At 32.6% G+C, this 23,250-nt stretch overlaps 1 protein-coding gene and 1 pseudogene across 1 annotated transcript in view; one reads left to right on the top strand and one right to left on the bottom strand.

Moving 5' to 3' along the window:
* Positions 1–2,438, bottom strand: part of LOC128167415 (uncharacterized) — a 7,244-nt gene extending 4,806 nt beyond the window's left edge. The window contains exon 1 of the mRNA XM_052833127.1: positions 2,416–2,438. Within this exon, the coding sequence (XP_052689087.1) occupies positions 2,416–2,438 (23 nt within the window). The remainder of the gene's footprint in view (positions 1–2,415) is intronic.
* The window catches only part of LOC128166049 (thimet oligopeptidase-like), an 18,648-nt pseudogene extending 8,140 nt beyond the window's left edge, over positions 1–10,508 (top strand).
* Positions 10,509–23,250: the final 12,742 nt, after the last annotated feature.

Raw genomic sequence — 23,250 nt, 5'->3', positions numbered from 1 at the left:
AAGGAAACTGTGTACTAAAGTTGCTGTAACCCTTTTTGTGGGGTTTTATTGATGGTTCAAGTTTTTCTCACTTAGTCAAGGCGTGAAAATGTGTGTTTAGAATTTATACATACACGTACTGTGTCATTTTTAATCTTAAGTAACGTCATTTGATATTTTTAAGCAAGCCTTTTCCTATTCATCTTTAAAATTCGAAATACATGTGTTAATGTTGATGCATTTGACATAAATAGTTGGTTACTTTATCTAAATAGTTACTTGCTAATGAAATAAAACAATTTAAGAGATGAATATTCCTTCAGCTAAGCTATATAGAGAAAAATTTCTCAAATGAAAATGCGAAGAAGCTATTTATCACAAGTAGTACATGTATTTTCAATCGATTGCATAGAATAACAATAATCCCATTCATCTCTCTCTCTCTCTCTCTCTCTCTCTCTCTCTCTCTCTCTCTCATAAATTGTAGTTTCTATCTTGTGGGTTATGATTCATTAAAGTGGTATACTTCGGTCTTTTTTTTTTACATAAACAAGCTTTTAATTAACTGAAAATTACCTAAATTCTCAAGCAGAATATATACTTCGATCATACTTAATGTTTTTGTAGAAAGATACTAATATAATACTTAAGACTATGGGGTCACCGGGACCCACCATCCTTAAATTCGAGCGCTTATAATCAAATGTTAAGCCAAACAATGCATTTCACCTTACGTATACTTAGACATGTCTATACCCTCGATGTTTTAATTTGAAATAAATAATAAAGATTGTAAGGTAGGTGATGTTCCATGGTAAAATTTCATTGATATTCAAATAGACGTTTGAGATATTTCTTCTTGTGATTACCGGTATAGTTAAAGTAATAAAATTATTTACAATTTTTAAAGGTTTGTAGATTGAAGACCTACAGTCATCAAATCCCTCTGTCTTGTAGAAATCCAAGAAACATATCCTTTTTTTTTCTTTCGAATGACTGTAAATTAATCAGTTTAAAAATAAAGTTAAATGGGACAATGTAAATTAATGAAGTTTTAATAAAAGATAACTATACATACCAGCTTATATTATGATAACAATGGAAGAGTCGTTAAAACACTAGTTAGTATAACCAATTACTTAAAGGTCGGTATATGGGTGACTGGTCATATTTGAACACAAGGTTTTTTTTTCTGGGTATTTTTAGTTACACCATTGAACACACGCGTTTTCTTCATATTGCACCATTGAAATCAGTCTAATGTAGAGAAATTCCCCAAGTTAAAAAAAAAAAGATAATTAAGACTCGCAAGTTGTACATTTTCTTTGTCAGAAGGAGTATGATTTAATTTTATTTGGACAATGTTTTTTTAGGGCTGGGGGGGGGGGTGCCGGGTGCGACCTCCTTTACTCTGCCACTGATTTACCGCTTATTCTATAAAATGTTTCCCTTTCCAAGTTTTGTGGCATGCAACATAAATGATATTTGATTAATAAGTAAGTAATAGAAAGTGTTAGACTTTTATGCGTCCCCCATCATTTGTAATGTTTAGAACTAACCTACATCTTCACTATAATCAAAAAGGGACCCAGCAAGTACATCTGATTGAAATTGATTAATAACGATACATATACATTGATTACTTTGTTTTAAATGATGGGGTGTATGGTCGTATTTGACTAAAAACAGAATTCTTAAAAGGTCGAGCTATTCAACGATAGTATTTTGTACGTAGATTTACATGTATATGTACATAAATTAAGGAAGCAAACTATCTAAGAGTTATTTTGATAATCTTGGTTGCAGTTCGCCCTTACTCTTAAATTCACCTCCATTATATCTACATGTAGATATGTCATTAATAAAATGGTAAACACTTTCCATTTTAATTCATATACATGTATATGTGATTAAATCATAGCATGTAATACAGCAACGTTACAATATGAACAATATTATATGTTTGCACTGCATTTTATTAAGATTAAATGTCTTGAGTACGACTTTGAGAAAGATTAAAAGCTTACTCAGAAAATCGCCATTTTGTACTCAGCCGGAGTATATGAGTATGAAAAAGTTTTATAACCTCGATACCTTGAGTACGAGTATGATTTGGAGCACGGAGTATGATTTGGAGTACGAGATCGTACTCAAGAAAGTTTTATAACCTCGGGGCCTGATGTTCTACAGCTCGGCTTCATGATACTAGTTGCTTACTCCAGGATGGTGTATTTAAAATAAAAAATGAAGTATTTGAAAGACTCCTGTTCTCGCTCCTATGGTCACAGCATGAAACAAAACATTATTTTACCTGATTACCAAATGCCATTGGAGAAAGTGGCATTATGATAAGCAAAGGAAGATGGGAATTTACTAACACTAGGAAAACAGTCAGAAAAAGAACTGTGGAAAAAATACTTAACACAATGTACTTACATGGCCGAGGAGACAGAACCCATCTTTCTTCTTCAACATTTAATTTTGAAATAAGAAAATGATGGCTTTTATAGAGCTGAGTTGCTTCATTTCCTGTAGGAAAATACTACAACGCCATATTTACAAATCCTTTTTTCTTTTATTATTTTTGTTAAAATTTACATTTCTGATATTTTTTTTCCTGTTTCCCAGGTATTTCAAAGTACAATTTCTCTCCAGATTGACCCAGATTCTGAATGGACTCTGTTCATCAGGCATAGTTGTTTCTCATGTATCATAACAAAATCGTTAACATACAACAGTATTTTATGATGGCCTTGTTTGAATTCAAGTTAAAAAAAATCAAGTTGTCTAATATATCCTTCAGACAGAGTTTAGGCTGAATGAGATTCAAAAATTAGTAATAATATCCACCATATATTTTCAATTATTGCATCTCTCCATATAACCTCTATTTAATCTGCAAACCTTGTAATAGTTCAAAAGTATTTCGCTTTGAAGGTCTCACTTGTGTGGACATATATCTTACATCACTGTTGTAATCGGTTGCAATACAATTATTTAATTTTGCGGACTTCTTCCTAGGCAGGAGAAAAGTAGCATCAATTTGATAGGTCTGTGCATTATATATAAATAGAAAATGCACATAAAACAAAGAATTATTGCACAAAATCTAATACAACGTAGGGTACTTAACATGGACACGTCGACAATGGGTTTTAAGTGTGCAATGAGGGTGTTATGATATCAAAGGGTTTATATGCCAGTGTGATGGTGCCTTTTTCTGACTGGAGTACAGTTTTACATGTAAGTAATGAACAGTGGTTTAAATGTTGGACCATTATAGACACAAGGGTCTGAAGATATCTGCGATGATCACACTTATTTTATCCAATATGCTCTATGAAATACGAACTGTAACAGTACTAATATATATTGGTCTGAAGTAATAAATAGAATATGGAATCATTGAATTGTATGAATGATTAGCATCATTAACTTGTGAAAACATATTAAATGCAAAATTTTATCTAAGGAATCATTCTTTGAGTATATGAGGTGATCATTTCGGTTGGGGTATAGTCAAATCCAATAAAGCCCAAAGGGATTTGATTGATATAATTTTCAGCAATTATGCGATAAAATATTTGAATATAAATAAGAAAACCCTGCTTGCACTCAAACTTTACGTCTTTTGAATTTATTGAACTATAGTACAAAATTAATACATAGTGTTATCACAAGCAAAAACACTAAAATATGTAAATTATATATGAAAAAAAATATTTTTTTTTCCTTTTAGTTGGAGTTCCAGAAGATTTCCTGAAATCTTTAGAGAAAGTAAGAAACCTGGTGTACAGTATAAATGTTTAAAACTTGATCATTACTATAACAGTTCAAAGGTCATTGGACCGAAGGCTCTTGTTTGTCTGTTCCAATATCGAAGGCTGTCCAAAGCTAATTCTTCTTTATAAATGCCACCTTCAAAATACCAAATGAGGGAGGACAACAGAATTAAAACGAATTGCAGTATTTTAGTTGTAAATTAAAAGTAAATCAAATTGAGAAAGATAAAACTAAAGGTTCATTTGATTTTTTTAGATGAAGATTTCGCCTAAACCTATGTACAAGAGTGACGTTAAAAATAGGATTAACGTTGGACAGCATAATCATAATATGAATTTTCCTCATTAGAACTCAGATTGAAAAAAATCCTGGTACAAGATTCCCCACAGGAAAGAGAGTTTACTTTATTGAGTAATAAACTTTTTGTGGTTTTTTGGATATATTCTAAAGCATCGTTCATCAAACACTATTTCCTGGTCTATTCTGAAAATGAGAAGAAAGATATCGCAGAGGTCTCCATCTATAAATATTGAAGTTAGTTGAATTGATTATCACGATTTTGATTTTAAAGGCAACAGACCTAAATATTCTCTTTGCACAAATTACAGAATTTTTTTTTAGTAGAAAGGATTGAAAATTATGTGAAATCTTTCATTTTGCTTTTATTTATTGAAAATAACTTCCACACAGCTCTATTCAATATTTTATATAGTAATTAAAGGATGATTTCATATTGAGGGGAGACAGCTTATTAGATTTTTGGTTGAGATCTGTGGCCAATTCATACTTTCCATCATTGATATTCAGCCCTGTAAACCAGAAATTGTCATTATGAATATCATTTGAAACACCAATATATTCCTTAAAAAGGTTATAAATATCATGAAATTGTGTGTTCTAGAATGAGGATGGTAAACTAAAGGTCTCATTGAAGTATCCTCATTACTTTCCATGCATGAAGAAGGCCAGAAATCCAGAAACCAGGAAAAAACTGGAGACTGCATTCAACTCGCGGTAGAACTTTAAAATACTTAAACTGTAAAATGCTTTCTTTGATGGTTTATGTAAATGTAAAGGTAGCTAACAGCAGAAAAAATACATCATGGGTTATTTTAGTTGAAGTGGAGGACAATTATGTCTTTATATAAATGGAAAAAGATAATGATTAAAGTCTTTTGTTAGTATGGTGCATACCATGATTACTTTGCTCACTTTCAGATGTTGAAGCCAAATACAGCTTTTTTATAAGAATTGGTTGAACTAAGAAGCTAGGTATAATATCCTATCTACCTATTTTTAAAAATAAGCACTCTTCATTTCTATTCACCAGTAAAAAAAATGAACAAAATTATGTCTAATTCAACATTGAGAATGTAAATTTCTTGAGAATCTATACAATTATTCCCCTTCAGAACCTGTACAATTATTCACCTATTTAAGCCATTTCGTGATTTCAGAAAGCACACCTCTTGGGGTTTCCAACCCGCGCTGCGTTTGTTCTTGACATGAGGATGGCCAAAGACCCTGAGAAGGTGAGGACGTTCCTTGTTGACCTGGCCCAGAAACTCCGCCCCCTACAGGAACAGGAAGTCAAAGTTTACCTGGAGTATAAGAAAGAGGAAGTAGATCCTGTCTGTGTATATTGTAAGGTGTGAGGATAACCTGCAAACAATAACTTCTAAACGTTTCTAGAGTCCAATTTTCAGTACTAAGCAAAAATGCATTTAATAAAACTGGCTGGTCATTAAATTTCTTAGAATTGTTAATCTTGTCTTAAATTTGTTGTTTAGTGTGATAAATATGGATACGAGTATGACGGAAAGATCCACTCCTGGGACCTCCGCTACTATATGACAATGACAGAGGAACGACAGTACGCCGTGGATTCTAATCTTCTGAAGGAGTACTTCCCCATGGAAGTGGTGACCACAGGGCTGCTGGATATCTACCAGGTAAAATCATGTCAAAGTCAGGTGTTACATCTACCAAGTAAAACCAGGTCCAAGTCAGGTGTTACATCTACCAAGTAAACCAGCTCAAAGTCATCTACCAGGTAAAACCAGGTCAAAGTCAGGTGTTGCATCTACCAGGTAAAACCAGGTCAAAGTCAGTTGTGGCATCTACCAGGTAAATCAAAGTCAAAGTCAGATGTTAGATCTACCAGGTAAACCAGCTCAAAGTCAGGTGTAACATCTACCAGGTAAAACAAGCTCAAAGTCAGGTGTAACATCTACCAGGTAAAACAAGCTCAAAGTCAGGTGTAACATCTACCAGGTAAAACCAGGTCAAAGTCAGGTGTAACATCTACCAGGTAAAACAAGCTCTAGGTCAGGTGCTACATCTACCAGGTAAATCAGGTCAAAGTCAGGTGTAACATCTACCAGGTAAAACAAGCTCAAAGTCAGATGTTACAACTACCAGGTAAAACAAGCTCAAAGTCAGGTGTTACATCTACCAGGTATAACAAGCTCAAAGGCAGATGTTACATCTACCAGGTTAATCAAGGTCAAAGTCAGATGTTACATCTGCAAGGTTAACCAGCTCAAAGTCAGGTGTAACATCTACCTGGTTAAACAAGCTCAAAGTCAAGTGTTTCATCTACCAGGTAAAACAAGCTCAAAGTTAGATGTAACATCTACCAGGTAAGACAAGCTCAAAGTCAGATGTTACAACTACCAGGTAAAACAAGCTCAAAGTCAGATGTTACAACTACCAAGTAAAACAAGCTCAAAGTCAGGTGTGTCATCTACCAGGTATAACCAGGTCAAAGTCAGGTGTAACATCTACCAGGTAAATTAAGGTCAAAGTCAGGTGTAACATCTACCAGGTAAAACAAGGTCAAAGTCAGGTGTAACATCTACCAGGTAAAACAAGCTCAAAGTCAGATGTATCAACTACCAGGTAAACCAGGTCAAAGTCAGATATTACATCTACCAGGTAAAACAAGGTCAAAGTCAGGTGTTACATCCACCAGGTAAATCAAGGTCAAAGTCAGGTGTAACATCTACCAGGTATATTAAGGTCAAAGTCAGGTTCAACATCTACCAGGTAAAAGAAGCTCAAAGTCAAGTGTTACATTTACCAGCCAAATCAAAGTCAAAGTCAGATGTTACAACTACCAGGTAAAACAAGCTCAAAGTCAGATGTTACATCTACCAGGTAAAAAAAGCTCAAAGTCAGATGTAACAACTACCAGGTAAACCATGTCAAAGTCAAGTGTTACATCTACCAGGTAAAACAAGCTCAAAGTCAGATGTTAGATTTACCAGGTAAACCAGGTCAAAATAAGGTGTAACATCTACCAGGTAAAACAAGCTCAAACTCAGATGTTACATCTACCAGGTAAACCAAGGTCAAAGTCAAGTGTTACATTTACCAGGTATAACCAGGTCAAAGTCAGGGTCAAAAATCAGGCGTTATATGTACCTGGAGAAACAGCGTCAAAATTGCTATTATGTTAATAACTGATGCGAAATTTAAACATCTATGCTTTTATGAGTTGATGAATCTCAAGTATACACAAGTCAAGGATGTGGAAGTTTGGCATCCTGAGGTCACGTTGGTAAGTTTCTCTGCTCCAGTCACCGGAGAGAGGACATCTTTGAAATTTGTATAAAGTCTCTAGAGAACAGCTAATTTTTGACCCATTTTATTATTTGAATTTGGAGTTTGTAGACATTTTAGACATTTATAAGAATAGACTGATACTGATGATGGTGTTGACTAATTGTCCTCTTTTGTAGTACAATGTAGTGGACAGGGAATCGTCCAATCTCCTAGGCTATTTTTATCTGGACCTGTATCCCCAAGATGGAAAATATGGACATGCTGCTTGCTTTGGACTGCATGTACATAAATAAATCATAACTCAATCAGTTCAAGAATACACTTTTTTTCATCAACATTTATTCATAAAATTAATTTGAACATTTTTAACTCACGTAAATTAATCAGTTTGAAGTTAAATCTATAAGCAACATTGATAATTCTAAGATTCCTTTACAAAATCAACAATTGTATGATATAGCAAAGACAGTGGACTAAAGCAGATATATGAATATCTTCCTTTAATTTACAGCTGGGGTGTATACAGCCAGATGGTAAGAGACAGATATCTGTGGCTGCCATGGTCGCGAACTTCACCAAACCGACAGAGAATAAACCAGCCCTGCTAACACACGATGAAGTAGACCATTATTACTATATATTCATATCGTTAACATTTTTTAGCAAAATGAATGCATTAAAATACTACAAATGGCAATATAAACAATTAATTATGTCCATGCATTTTATCATCATAGTTGTTTCATCCACATAGCTGGAAATTAACTCACTATATCAATGAATAGGTATACCAGAGATAGCGCAGTTTTTAATTAAACACATAAATTATGCAAGAAAAAGTCAAAATGTGAAATAGAATCCAAAAAACTCCTCCTATAAAATTCCTGGTTTTCACGGATATTGGTTTGTGTATCAGACATGTTTGTTTACAGGTGGAGACCTGCTTCCATGAGTTTAGTCATGTGATGCATCAGATCTGTGCTCAATCCGAATTTGCACTGTTCAGGTATATTAAATTGTTATAAAATTTCTCATAGATTCTTTTTGATACACTTTTTATCTTAAAACCAGCAATATATATTTTAAGGAGTCCTTTTTTTTACGAGTAAATATGGCAAAGTACATAATGTTTTGTTTTTGGGTGCTGCTATCTTGATCATTTAAATCATGTCACATAAAATAAATTCTTTGTTGCAGTGGGACCAGTGTGGAGAGAGATTTTGTTGAAGCACCATCCCAGATGTTGGAGAACTGGTGCTGGGAGAAGGAACCTTTACAGAGAATGTCCAAACACTACAAAACAGGGGAGGCAATCCACGACCACCTGCTTGACAAACTGATCGAAAGCAGGATTGTTAATGCTGGCATGTTTAACCTGCGACAGATCCTGCTGGGAATGTTTGACCAGACCATCCACACACAGAAAAAGGTCAGACACTGCTCCTGTAGATGTTTTCTCTTAAATCACCCACTGGAGGTTCATTAATATTTAATGAAGACCAATTTTCATGGGTTTCTTTTTTGAGGTGATCCAGGAACTTTAATATATATCAAAGTGCATTTTCTAATGATACATTGTATTGATAGGATCATTGTCCATGAGCACAATTACCTTGAAAGTGTGATTTGCCTTTAAATCATAAAAATTGATGTCCATGAATATTGATAAAAGTACTGCACTTGAACATTTTGAGAATAAAATTTAAACAAGAAACATTTAAAAGAAGTTTAAGGAATTTGGTTTATTGAAATGATTTATCTTTATTAAACTCTTTACTGTTTCAGGCCAACAATTAAAAGTTGTCACTATATATGTATTCGAATGATGTGCCATTATTTGGACATGTTGACCATCTGAATATGTCAGTTCTATCCTTTTGTACTTACATGGCTTTGTTATTAGCATGTTTCAAGCCCATGAGCTTTACAATTATAAATTTCTCCCAAAGAAGCTGTTTTTATTAATCTTTGATGAAATATGATATTTTGAGTTTCTGTTCTATTGCTGTTGAGCGGAATAGTAAAGTTATTGCTGTTTTTGTGTTACAGGTGGACACAGCCAAACTGTTCTCGGAGATCTCACAGGAGTACCTGGGATTCCCGTCCACAGAGGGCACCAACATGTCCGCCTCATTCGGGCACCTGGCGGAAGGGTACGACGCCCAGTACTATGGTTACATGGTAGGTAGTGATGTGTGTATACAAAGAGTATGTAGGTAGAGATGTGTGTATGTATGTGTATGTAGGTAGTAATGTGTGTATGTATGTGTATGCTATGTGTATGTAGAATAATTACATATTGATCACGATAAAGAGTTGATGGATAAAAAATACCAGAGAAGAGATAAATAAAGTTTAAGGAAGACTTTTTTTGATTTTGTTTAGCAAGCATGTTCATGCATGTCAAAAATAAAGTAAACAAAGGGTAATGAGTAACTTGTAACATTGTGTTTAGAAGAGAAATTTTCTAGTTATGAGTCTGATTTTGGTGTGCTTATTTTTTGACTGTCTTTCAGTGGAGTGATGTTTTCTGTTTGGACATGTTTTAGACTCGCTTTAAGAAGGAGGTCATCATGAGTCCAAAGGTCGGTGGGGACTACAGGAGATGTATATTTCAGCCCGGGGGATCAGAAGTAAGATATTACATTATCTGTCTGTGTATGTATATAGTAAGATATCACATTGTCTATGTGTATGAATAGTAGGATATCACATTGTGTTTGTGTGTATATCAATACTAGATATCACATTGTCTGTTTGTGTTCATGTCAATAGTAAATTATAATATTCTCTCTGTGTGTTTTTTTTTTGAAAAAAAAATATGAAAAACCAATAAAAGTATTTATGTTCTTATTGTATGCGAGAAATCAACATAGAAAAAGACACAGTCAAAATAATTTAATTTTTTATCGTAATTTTCTTTGATATCTTAAGGACATAATTAAAACATATGTTGTATTTTACAGGATGCCGCAGATATGTTACGTAACTTCCTGGGTCGTGACCCTACCCCAGAAGCTTTTCTCATCAGAAAGGGACTTAACCTGAATGCATAATGTTCAAGGACTACCAGACGTTTGACTCCTGATAATCATTTGTAATGAGGAGAAAGCTTGATAAAAACATTATCTATCTGCAGGAACATATTTATGAACACGAACATAAAAGAATGTGCTAAAACGTCTGTTGCTGTTGAAGTTCGAGAGTAGATAGAGTGTCATTTTATGATTTTTCAAAAATTATATCATTCTATTCTGCTGAATACTTGATTAAACAAACATACAGAGACTTTGTTCTATTGGTATCTTTTACTATAGAAAATGATGTTTTTACAAAAAATATTTAAAAAAAAAAATAAGATAATTTACACTGGATTATCTTCAGTGATTCAAGATAAAAGCAGCAAATAAAATATCTGATTTAATTCAATATTCTAAATTTTAATTCATTTCTTGATTATCTTAAAAAGCAATTTATGTTTAATTCATCCTTTTTCATTTATTTACCCTTAACAACATCTACAAATGCCCTACATCAGAGTAATTAGGAAAGCTAGCAGCATTATTATATCCCTGCAAACGAAGTTTAGGGGGTATATTGGAATCACCTTGTCCGTCTGTCTGCCCGTCCACTCCGTCTGTCTGAAGACGCAATTTTGTCTCCCCTATAGAATTTTTTATTATTGCATAGAATAGTCTGAAAAATTGCACAAATGTTAACAAACCATCTGAAGATGTGCACCTTCAATTTTTATTTAGATCAGACCAGATTTAATGATTTTATGACAGGTTTTATTTTCCTTATCCTATACATTGTACACGGATGTTGAAAAATAAGGGAGGGAATCCTTACAAATTTTATTAACTTATTAACTAGTAAACACTCTAAAGCAAAAAAAAAATTATATTATTACACTCAGATGGAGGTTTTTTGTCCTTTTTTCATAACTAGATATATGTTTTAAAAGTATTCAATCAACTCACAATGCAAAAATTTGGTTGTCAATGATAAATTCTTAGGAACTAATGTGAACATCAAAGACAAATGAAGCTGAATTCATTTGTCCCTAGGAGAGCCATGTGTACCGGATGATAACGTTGAAAAATTGCGCGAGATATCCCGAGTACTTCCGAATGGAGAAAAGATGTAAACATTTCCCATTATAAATCTCCGTAAAAATTTGTTATCGTTTCTGTGAACTTTTATGAGTGAAAAATGATAATTGTTTAATGAAGATATCTTGGATATTTTCCCTTTCATCGATTTCAACTGTATTTCCTTTACAGGTATGTGTATTTTTATTAAAAATCATAAAAAAGTGATGGAAGCAATACCTTGGGACAGACTATTTTTACAAGCTTCAGTTAGAGGGTCAAATTGACAACATAAAAAATTTCATAATTAAACAAATGTTACAAGGTTTCCATCTGTTAAATCAAAGAAAAGATGTACGGTTCCCAAATTACCTATCTTGTCTTAATCAATTAGTTATTAAATTCCCACAGTGTGCACACGCTTGTATGAAGCTGTTATGTTTTAGCAGCCTTTCAATTTTTCTCATAATTGCGCATTAGTGAATTTACTTTCACTGGTAACGACGCACCAGCCTGATTATTTCAAGACGTGACCATTGATACAAGTCCTGCAAGGCCTATTTTCTGCCACATCAACCATAAACCTCTTACTAAATAACAATTCACATCCGTACTACATAAATCTGTCAAATGTATTGGCCTTGACACAACAACGTTCAAATCCCACTCATTCAGAATATCTGTACTTACAAGGGCATTCAGAGGACTACATTAAGTCAAAAGGCAGATGGAAATCTAACGCGTTTTGTTCTTATATTAGATTGTAAAGCATAGTTTTATGTTTGATCATACAGGCTCGTATTATCATTAACTATACTAAGTTTTCAGTTCCGAATGTGATGGTCTGCATCATTGGTACGTCAATTATCAAATATGCATCCCCTCACGTTGTCCAACAATTTGGAAACCCACACCTAGACATTTAGAAACATAATTTTACAGTTTTTTGGCACGGAAGTAAGGGTATGGTCTGGGTGGATGCAGAACCTACAATTACAAGTATCACTCAATGAAGAGGCCACTCAGATTGGGTAATGTTACATTGCAAAGGCATTTAGAATTGGTACCTTGCTAAGACTGCAAAAATTAATGAAATTAAAGTAGATCCAGTGTTCTGTGATGTCACACTTTTTTGTAAAACTTTGAATTCTTTAAAAATTGTGCAAGATAGTTTTATTTATATTATGTGAATATAATCACATGGATGTAATAAGAATTATTGGTAGGTTCAAGATATTTTCGCACTTAATTTTATACTAAATTTCAAACTTTTAATATATTTTATCTATGCAAATGGGAAATAACTCTTTTTCTGACTTTTCTCTCAGTTGTATGTCTAAATGCTATAGTTTTTCTTATTCCAACGATTAATTTTAAAATATTTTTGTAATTTTAGTTTTCTGATAAAGTTGACATTAAAATTAAACAAGAAAAACAAATTTCTGCCTACAAGATTTTACTTTTAACAAAAACAATTTACATTTTTCTAATGCTAAAATATGCTTTAGTTTATGTTTATCTGGCATCTCAAAAAGTATGATGACATGTATATTTTTTCTAACAATTGATGACATATAAGTCTATTAAGTCGAAATCAGTTCGGTTTTTCAACTTTCCTCAGAGAATTTTACGAGTATGGAGCTACCTTAACTGTTGCTAACCTACAAACAATTCTGCCGATTACTTCAAGGTCCGTGGCCAATAATTGGGCTTACTTTAATTGACATTTTGTTTGATTCGGTCATTGACTGACGGTGAGTCATTGAATACACCGAGTAATTGAGTAATTCCATTGATACATTGCAGTTGTTTGATTGTCATAATTGAATATATACATTGATACATTGATTGTCATACTGAGACATTCACTGAAGCAAAACGTTGATTATACTTCATTGATTTGCATATTGATTGATTAAAATATTGTTTGAATTATTGACTGATTGATGGATTTGATTGATTGATTCATCTTGATTGATTGTTTGGTTCATTGAAGATCTATACGGTGTTGTCGATCTATTCTTTAATTGCATTGATTATTAATTGATTCCAAATATTTAGCTCTTAAATATCCTGTTTGAGTCAAAATGAAGTTTCCTGTTTTTATCATAATACAAAAATATTCATGTAAAATAATCGAAACCTGATATCGATCTCAATTTTGTAAAATAATTTTTCAACAACGATTTTTTATTGATCCATTTTATTATGCACTGGTGTGTCGAGCTACATTTAATACTAAGTACTTCTATGTTAAATATTGAAATTTGACTGGTTTAGAGGCAGTTGATAATCCGTTCTATTACAATCAGCGTTAGCAACATACTTGGCTACAGGTAACACAACTAATTGTTACATGCGCGTGGATTATGCGCGTACGGTTCGCCGTAGAGTTCGGGTTTATTTGTTGCTCAATTATTAAAAAAAATTAAAAATTAAAAATAAAGTTTTTGAAATTTATTTTTATCTCTTTTTAATCAAAAATTCGAATCGAAATCATAAGTGCTGTACGAGTTAACAACAAGGGTTCAAATGTTCATTTATTAACTCGGACGTCAATTTAATTAGCTAATTAACTTCATCAGGCGTGAAGCTGGCAGTTGATTGATTACTTTAGAGCGATCGTCGGCGGCAGTACCAACACCTTCTTTAAGAATGTGAACGAAAGATGTTTAAAATGTAGCTGTTCTTTTTTATAGTTTCTTAAGTAGTTTAGTAGTAGGTTTAGATTTTATTTTCTTTGATTTTTACTCATGTAATTTATTATTTGGTCCTGAAGAAGGGACTGGTTGTCCCGAAAATTTGACAATATATATATATATATATATATATATATATATATATATATATATATATATATATATATATATATATATATATATATATATATAGCGCCTGTTTGGGAGGTAAACAGTTGAAATTAATTTCCGCTTCGCGTCAGTTGGCAATTGGTTTTTCAGAGTGTCAATTTCAACTGTTAGCCTCTGCAAACAGGCACCGTTTATATATTACATGAACATTCCGTCCCAGATAATTGTGAACAAGGACCTGTAGCTCATTATGATAATGTTGTAAAGGGCACCTATTCTGTAGAGCAGACTGTTTTTCTGGTGTTAGTTCTGAAAATAGTACGGATAGGAACATACCGTCTTTAATCATGATGGACCTTGAGTTCATCTTTTAATTTAGATGATACAAATACACAGAATGAGTGATATTGGTATTCGATAAGTACGTAAATGTAGGTAAACAATAAAAGTATAAACCTTTTTAGTTTAATTGATATTTAATTGGAAAAAAATAAACAATTCTACATCTAAACATATAACAATGATTTAAGAATACTTCTGTAAATGGGTCACTGTATACATTCAATCATTTCATAATTTATCTAATCATATTGATTTGCTATTGCCCTTTCTATATTATGTATTCTCCATTGTGTGGCAGTTTTTACTTTGTCGAAGCATGATGTGATCAGTGACTGTTTATATGAGTGAAGAGCAGCCTGGAGGTTCCCTGTGATCTGTTGACAGATCCCCAGGATCTCCCAGGAGATGTCTCTGAATATATCATGTATATACAGCCCCTGATCATGGTGGACTAGGGCCTGTAGATCATCTAGAGCTGCTTGTGATAATGTTGCATCAATGTGTCTGTAACACAAGAACTCTAGAAAATGTAACGTTACAAACAATGGGATAATTAAATTTGATAAAGGCAAATTGTTCTGTAGAGCAGACTGTTGTTCTGGTATTAGTTCATTGATATAACAAATTTGAAAGTGAAGTATAATGTCATATGCAATAGCCCGTCTCATCTTTGTAGACCAGGACTTTCCCCCAACAGCCTCAATATACCTCTGTCTGTCTACAAATTCCTGATACATCAGATATGGCTGTGCTAATTTGACTTTTGTCATCTCTATAACTGATAAAGCTTCCCTGTATCTGAGTGTCTTGTAATAATACATGGCAATATACAACACACTAGAAACACACCCAAACTTGGCTGCTAATTTCAACATGTGACAGGATATTTTGTCTACAATGTATATCTGTTTGTTGACTTTGTTACTATACATATCGTGTAATAAAAAAGAAGTTTTTATCAGGATGGAGGTTGTAAGAATCATTAAACTAAAAACTTGATTCCGTGTTAGGGGTAAACCAACTAACTGTTCGACTGATTGTATGTATTTTATACAGGAGCCCAAGTCGGGATTTTCTTTCAAAATATCGCTCTGCATATAAAAATATCTTTCCTGATCATAATCCACTTCAGACCTAATTGAGGTCTTGTCTGTACAAACAGATAATCTAGGATTGAAAAGGACATTAATGATGTATGACCTAAAACGGGAACTCTGTAGCAGACAGGCCAGACCTTTCTTGTACAATTCATGTAACTGTAGGAACAATCTGTTTTGCGCTGAGCCATAGACCTTTGTCAGAAACAGGTTGTTTTGTGGAATAAAAAAGTTTGGACACACCCCCTTATACACCCATTTAAGGAGGAGTTTAAAGCAAACCCAGAAACCTGCTAGAAGATTTTGTGGACACCAGTTAGGCAGTGTGTTTTGTTGAATCGCCCAGAAAACTGCTGTCTTAATGTGATAGGAACATAACAGTTTATTGGTTTCTTCTGATTGTTGATTTATAACTTCCTTTAAAAACAGTTTTAACAATCCATAGGTTAAAAACTGACAGTGATTCATCGCGTATACCAGTTTGTATTCTGCCCGAGAAAAAGAAATTCTCCATTCTTCATTTTCATGGGGTCCTAATGGGTGTCCTATTGCTACAAAATGGCACCCATTTCTAACAATGTCGCCAACAACTTCAGGATCAGGCCATGAGTGACATCTGTTGATCCATTGGGATGCAGATGGAGGCCAAAAGTCAGAAACAAAGCACACAGCAAGGTCACATTCTAGTCTTCCCGCTATATTACACAAACTAACACTAAGACAAGGTCCATGTACGGTAGACTTTGAATTTTTCGATAAAGATGACTGTTTGTATTTAGAACTGGATATATAAGCTCTGTTATTTTTTTTACACATAAATGAATGGACGTTTAAATTTGTTATTGGTGTCAGTAGCTCAAGTAAAGTGTATCCTGGTGGACTCTCAGAAATATGAGAGAGAATCAAGGTTGTATTGGCTGTGTTATAATTCTCCGACTGAGACATGTCCATGATCACTCGGTAGTTGTTATACCAGAACATTAAATCCCTATCTGATCCCGTCAGTCTGAATCCTTCTCTCATACTTCCACTCAACATCTCAATGAACAAATCTTTAGATTTGATTCGTCTCTCGAACATCTCCTTGATGTCTTGTAACTCTCTTCTGAGGGCCACCTCTTTTGAGGTCCCTAATATCTTACACATCATAACATTCATTATCTCTGACATGTGTTTCATTCCCTCCAACCTATCAAAAGGAAAGAACAATTCATAATAACTAAGCAAATGATAATTGGGCATGGGGTAAGTAACTGAATGTCAAAAATTGCAAGATAGATGTAAATCAAATTATTTAGTAAGGCAATTTTACGCTAAATAAATTTTCAAACTTAGATAGTGTACTTACACTGCTATTGAGAAAAAAACCATGCTCGTCCACAGTTAACAATTTTTAATTTTACTTATTTGTGATCCGTATATAACGATCTTTTAGTTCAGTGTATTTTTTTCCTTGTATTTTTAAACAAGTTTCTGTCTGGATTGTACCGGTTACAAAGTTTTATATTTAAATAGATGTATGCTTAAGCCTAATTTTATATGTTTTTATGTATCCATACGTGACCATTGTACAATATTTATGATGAACAAATTTAAATTTAAGTAAGGAATGCAATAAGTTGTCTTTCTTTAAAAGCAAAATTAAGTAATGAAATATTTCGTGTAAGATCTTATAGGAAAATTGTTGCTGCTATCGATGATGATCACAACCATTTTATCTGAATAAATTTTAAACAAATAAAAAAAGTTATTTTATTTGCTTTATCATTCATACGGAGGAAATAATTGGGAGTTTAATTTGTAATTGAGATTACTTCTTATGTTGCCTAGACAGAAGAGTCAGTATATAATTGGTTTGTTATACTTTAGCATGTTAGCATATTGCAAGTTGACAGATTAATATTTAATCAGGTTTAGGTCTAAAATAAAAATTGCTTGCAGTTGCCTACCGTCTCAATAAAAATGCAAGAGACTTCAATGTCTTTTCATTATTTATTTTACATTTTTCCAGATATAAAAATTGTTTTGTGTTTCTTTAATGTGTATGTAAATCAAGTGTAGTGGCCCAATGGGAAAAATAAGGGAAATATTCTATGAAATTGAAAACATAAAAACTAAAATTAAATTAAAAAAAAAAAAGACCTACCTACCCGCTATCAAATTGTAATTGACAACTACAAACACAGTAAGAAATACCTATTTGATTTCTTTATTGAATACATTGATTGAATTCCAGAAGATACCCTAAAGTCTCTAAAACATGTAAAAAAAAAATCTTGTGTAGAAAGATGCAAAAGTTACTGAAACGTGAAAATCATGAAAATTTAAAGGTCAAAGATGATTGAAACATTACTACTCATGGTCTGTATAATATTGATATTGATATATGGGGGGGGGGGGTGTCTGTTTGATCTGCTATCTAAGGTTTTTATGATTTCCCCATCCTTATTTCCTCATTATAATCCTGGTACAAAATCCCCACAGAAAAAAAATCCCAATAGAAAAGAAAATTTATCTTATTTATTGATAAAATAACCATTTGTTATATTTTTGATTTATTCTGGCTTTGTTAAGCCAACTTGTATTTCCTTGTCTTCTCTCAAAATGAAAAAAGAGATATCGCAGAGATCAGAGTACCTATAAATATAGAAGTTATTCATATCAATCATCACGCTGTTGTTGGGTCTAGGTTAGTTCTAAAAGGGAATGCACTGTACCCTGTACAATACATTGTACTTGAACAAAATATGGTCTTTCTCCATTAATGTCAGCTTTATGTTTACAATTAAACATAATGGACTTCTTTCCCAAAACCATAGGACCAATTTCAATCAAGTGATATTATTCTTTTTTCATTAGCCATATTAGGCCCAAGGATGATTGAAAGCTTTATATAGAAGGGGTCCAAAGCAGTAAAGAAACTTTAATTCCCGTGCTTCCTTTTTGTATGACTTGTATATTTTGTATGCTGTTCAATTATGCCACTCCTAAGACATTAAATTAACACCACAAATTTTAGAATATATTTACAGGACGTTAATTAAAGATTTAGGTACGTATCTGTTGTTAATATATCCTTACATACGATGAAGTATATAAACATATAAATATATTTACATCTACCGAGTATGATTCCCTCTATTTCTTGCGGAAACTTGTAGTCTTTTCATAACTTTATATAACCAGCCAGACTTAAATTTATACAGCCCGTTTATCGACTGGTCGAAATCTACAGCAACCTAAGAAAATGGCGTTGCATGACTTGATCAGCGACACTGTGTTTGAATCACGATAACATTATTACCTATCCGAGGAGGAATCTCAAATAAATTTTAGAAATAAAACTCTGAAACATATTAATAACGCGGACAAAATTTCAGGGTAGGTTTTCTCACAAGCAGTAAACCAGCGAGCCATTTTAAATGACGGAAAAAGAAAGCAACCCGTTAAACCAGTAGCGGAGCTGCTGTGTATAAAAAGTCTCTTCTGTGTGTATTATAATTCTTTTGTGTGTATGCATGCATGAACTATGGTTTCAAAATGTTTTAAGATTGACAAACATTTTAATTATTAACGTTATCAAATTCCTAAAAAAAAAAAAAGCATATATATCAAACAATTATAGTAAAAAATTAAAAAAAATTAATGAACATGTATGCAGGTATGTTCATCTAGCAAAACTCGAATATAACGAACACGGATATAGCGAATTTACGGCTATAACGAACTATTATTCATGTCCCGGCAAATTTCTTATATAAACCTATAGAAAATTGATGTATATAACGAACACGGCTATAACGAATTTACGGCTATAACGAAGTAATTTTAAGACCCCCGCTGGCAAAATTTTAACGTATTTTATCATTTTTATAACGAATCTTTTCCATTTCAAATTTCATTGAAGAAACATGTAATTTTAAGATGCATATATAAAATACATGTACTCAAATTCAAATAGTATACGAAATTTTTTTAATAATTGAAATTTAATGGTTATATTGACATTTTTTGTAAATGACGGTAATACTTATTTTATAACTTACGATATTTTAGAAAACTGTTAGCCGGAAAAACCCTTAATTTTTTTATAACGAATTCGCTATAATATTTTTTACGAATTCGTTATAAACATATAGCGAATTACGGCTATAACGAAGGTTTTTCTATGGTCCCTTGAAATTCGTTATAAACGAGTTTTGCTGTATTTCATATTTAAAAAGTAGGTGTAATTATGCATTGTAGTACGTATATAAATGAAAATGAAACATGAAGACAGAGAATTTGCTTCTTGTACAATCAATATCATCCTCAAGTATGTGAGCATGCAAGCCACATAACCAGTACCCAGGTTATATTTGCCAGGTACCCATCATTCTAACCCCTGGGAGGAGAGAGTGCACGAGTAAAAAAAAGCAACGTACCAAAATGACAATGCGACAGACCGGACTCGATTTTTGCTAAAAGTTTAGGTGTGTTACTTTTGAGGAACTGTGTTTTTTTTTTATAAAAGTGTAATTGTATTTAATGCATACCAATTTTGGCTAACTACGGCAAATATGTACGATCTTCTACCCATCTGGAGAAGGCTATGCAGACTACGGGCCGTGACAATAATGCATAATATGCTATTTACAATGTTGTCATGTCAAGTAATGGTATTTTTGCCAGTATTGTTTAATCGCAACCCTGGGGTTCATTTATATATAATCTTTGATGATTCATGCAGGATATGAAAGTGGCGTCATTGCCGAAAAAAAATACATACTAACCCGTGTTATATAGCGAGTTATGTAGTTTGTTTTTTTTTGTTTTTTTGGGGGTTTTATTTGCATTGATCGTTACCTTTATAACATGCATGAATCATCAAAGAAAGCATGTTACTGTTTATCATCTCTCTTTTATTAAGATAATGATTTGATCGTTAAAAGTAAGAAGTGCAAGTAAAAATTTTTAAACTATTGTTTTATTCATTCGTTCGTTAGATAAAAGAAACAGCCATATCGTCTTCTATTGCAGCTTGAGTCTAATACATGTAGTATCATGATTATTTTGTGCAGTCCGTGGTTTTTCTTAGGTTGATAAAGATTTCGACCAATCGATGAACGGGCGTGTGTATTTCATCTATGTCATGTTATACAAAGCTATGAATTGCAATCAATTTCCATAAGAAATATAGGGAATCATACTTGGTGGATGTAAAAATATCAAAGTGTCTCTCAAAAACAACAAATCGTTTTGATCATTTTGCTTGAAAGTCATAAAACTTAGAAAATTTAATTATTGGATTTATACTTTACACGTAACTGAAGTTTTTTTTAAAGTCATAATGATTTCAATAAATCTTAAGGTACGAGTAAAGTTATCCGATTGTATTTGGAGAAAACGAAGGTTTTATTTTATCGCCTCTGTAAATTAATATCCTTCGCTACTTTTTGAACACAAAGTCCACTTATCACATTTAACTAATCTCGTAAACAAGCAATCATTTACTAAGAACGACTTTTACGTTTGAATCTTATAAGGTTAAAAACAACTTACTTTACGGAAAGAATAGTGCTTTTTTATCATGCAATTAAGGTGATATGTAGCGCTTTAATGTTTGACGTTCCTCCGATCAAATGTGTTTTCTTTCCCGAAATTCTTATCTCACAGTATAGAGCACTGGGTCAGAGCGTTACTTACGAATCTCGTAGTCGTGAGTTCGAATCCCGCTGGGGCCTTTATAACTTTTAATTTTTCAAAAATATTTAAAATATATTCTTAGGACAAGTATTTTGTGAAATTTTAAATTACTGAACCGGTAAGAGTATTTTAGTTATAATGAATTTTATTCACATCAATATCTACAGGTGTCCCATAGCACCTTAATTTTGCTTGGTAATTTTAATAACAATCATGCTTCCGCCTATCAGTAGTACCTTGATTGCTATTATAGAAATATTAATTAAGTATTAATAGATGCTATTAAGAGAGAAAAGGGCTTTAAGATATCATAAATATTATTCACATATTAACAAATGCGTTTAAAATTCCCAAAATTAAATGGCAACTAAACAATACATTCATTAAACCGATAAAAAACTCTCCGTGTCCAGTCAGCAAAAAGTCAGAAAAATATATAAAAACCTTTTCCTAGACAAATCTTTTAAAAGTGATTCTCTATCAGTTCTGATTTGGGGACTGATCCCAACAGGGTTATATTGTGAGTCTGATATTTTATATAAAATGCCAATATAATCATTATATGCCATAAATGTAATTCCTTTCTACATGTAAAACAAGTTACAAATTCCATTTGAAGGATTCTTTTGATGACCTTTTCCAAATTGCAAAAGTTTAAATATTATACTTTTTGTAATTTCTCAATAAAGAGAAAGTGTTCAGGAATTTATTATTCTTTTTACTATAAAATTCCGCTGAACTATGATAGTTTGATTTGAAGAAGATACCTAAACCCATCATTTTGAGCACCCTTCAATCCCATTATTGGATTTTTTTAATTCCAAAAGTATTTTAAAAAGGTTTTTTTTCAAATTGTATTAACCAATGCTTACTGGCACTGTGCCAGTTATTGGCTAAAATTTAACGGGTTTTTTCGTATTTCCTTATTTCTTGATATTTATGGATAGATCTTGACATACTTTAAATGATTTCCTTGTTTATCTATCTGTTATATTATATTATTATTAATAACTCAAATATCTTGTTTCTGTGCTTTTTAGCACGCCCCGAATTTGCAATGTTTTACGATTTACTGTAACAGTTATCGGCTTTGCAATATAAACATAGTAAATTCCCTGAACATATTGATTTCATACTTTGCATTATGTAATTTGAATCATGCCCCTTTTGGGTCCGACTAATGGTAGTAGGGGTTATGATACATAAACAAACTCATAAAATAATTCGTTTGTTATCATACGATTATTACACAAAATCGTTTTCTGTACACAATATTGTGCAATCAGACGTTCAACTGCGCTATGAATGTCTCAGAGTTTAATGAATTCCTTTCGTTTCTACGTGTGTTATGAATTGATATTATGTCAAATCAAAGAAGGTATATCATAACATACCACAAAAATGTCATATTCTAGTTTTAACTTATTACGTCACTTTCCCCACTGCTGAAAGTGCAAAGATGCAAATCAGCGGTAAACAATGATCGTTCAAGCTGATGATTAAATCATATTCAAGAAAGTTTTCAAGCAAACTTACTTTTCTTTATTCGAAACAAACGACTGAATTAAAAATATCGGATAGTCGCGTGCTATAAACCCGAACTCTCAGTTTAGCCGATAACTGGTCTTAGCCGATTACATGTACTGGTACAGCACCAGTACAGTTTATGATATGAAAAAAATTGTCAGTTTAGGAAATAAAAGTGTCTTACTGAAATTATTTTTCCAAAAGGAGTTAACTACTTTTTGTTCTTTTTTAATTTCCTTAATTATCTACAAAAGTTTAAGATCATTCTGCCAAAAAAGAACAAGAGATAGGTTAGAGCAAGCATTTGATGTTGTACATCAGCCTAACGTCAATGCCACTAAGCTTTTATAATAACATTTTTCACAT

Source organism: Crassostrea angulata, chromosome 10, assembly GCF_025612915.1.
Source record: "Crassostrea angulata isolate pt1a10 chromosome 10, ASM2561291v2, whole genome shotgun sequence".
Classification (NCBI taxonomy): domain Eukaryota; kingdom Metazoa; phylum Mollusca; class Bivalvia; order Ostreida; family Ostreidae; genus Magallana; species Magallana angulata.
This window is presented reverse-complemented; position numbering and strand designations above follow the sequence as displayed.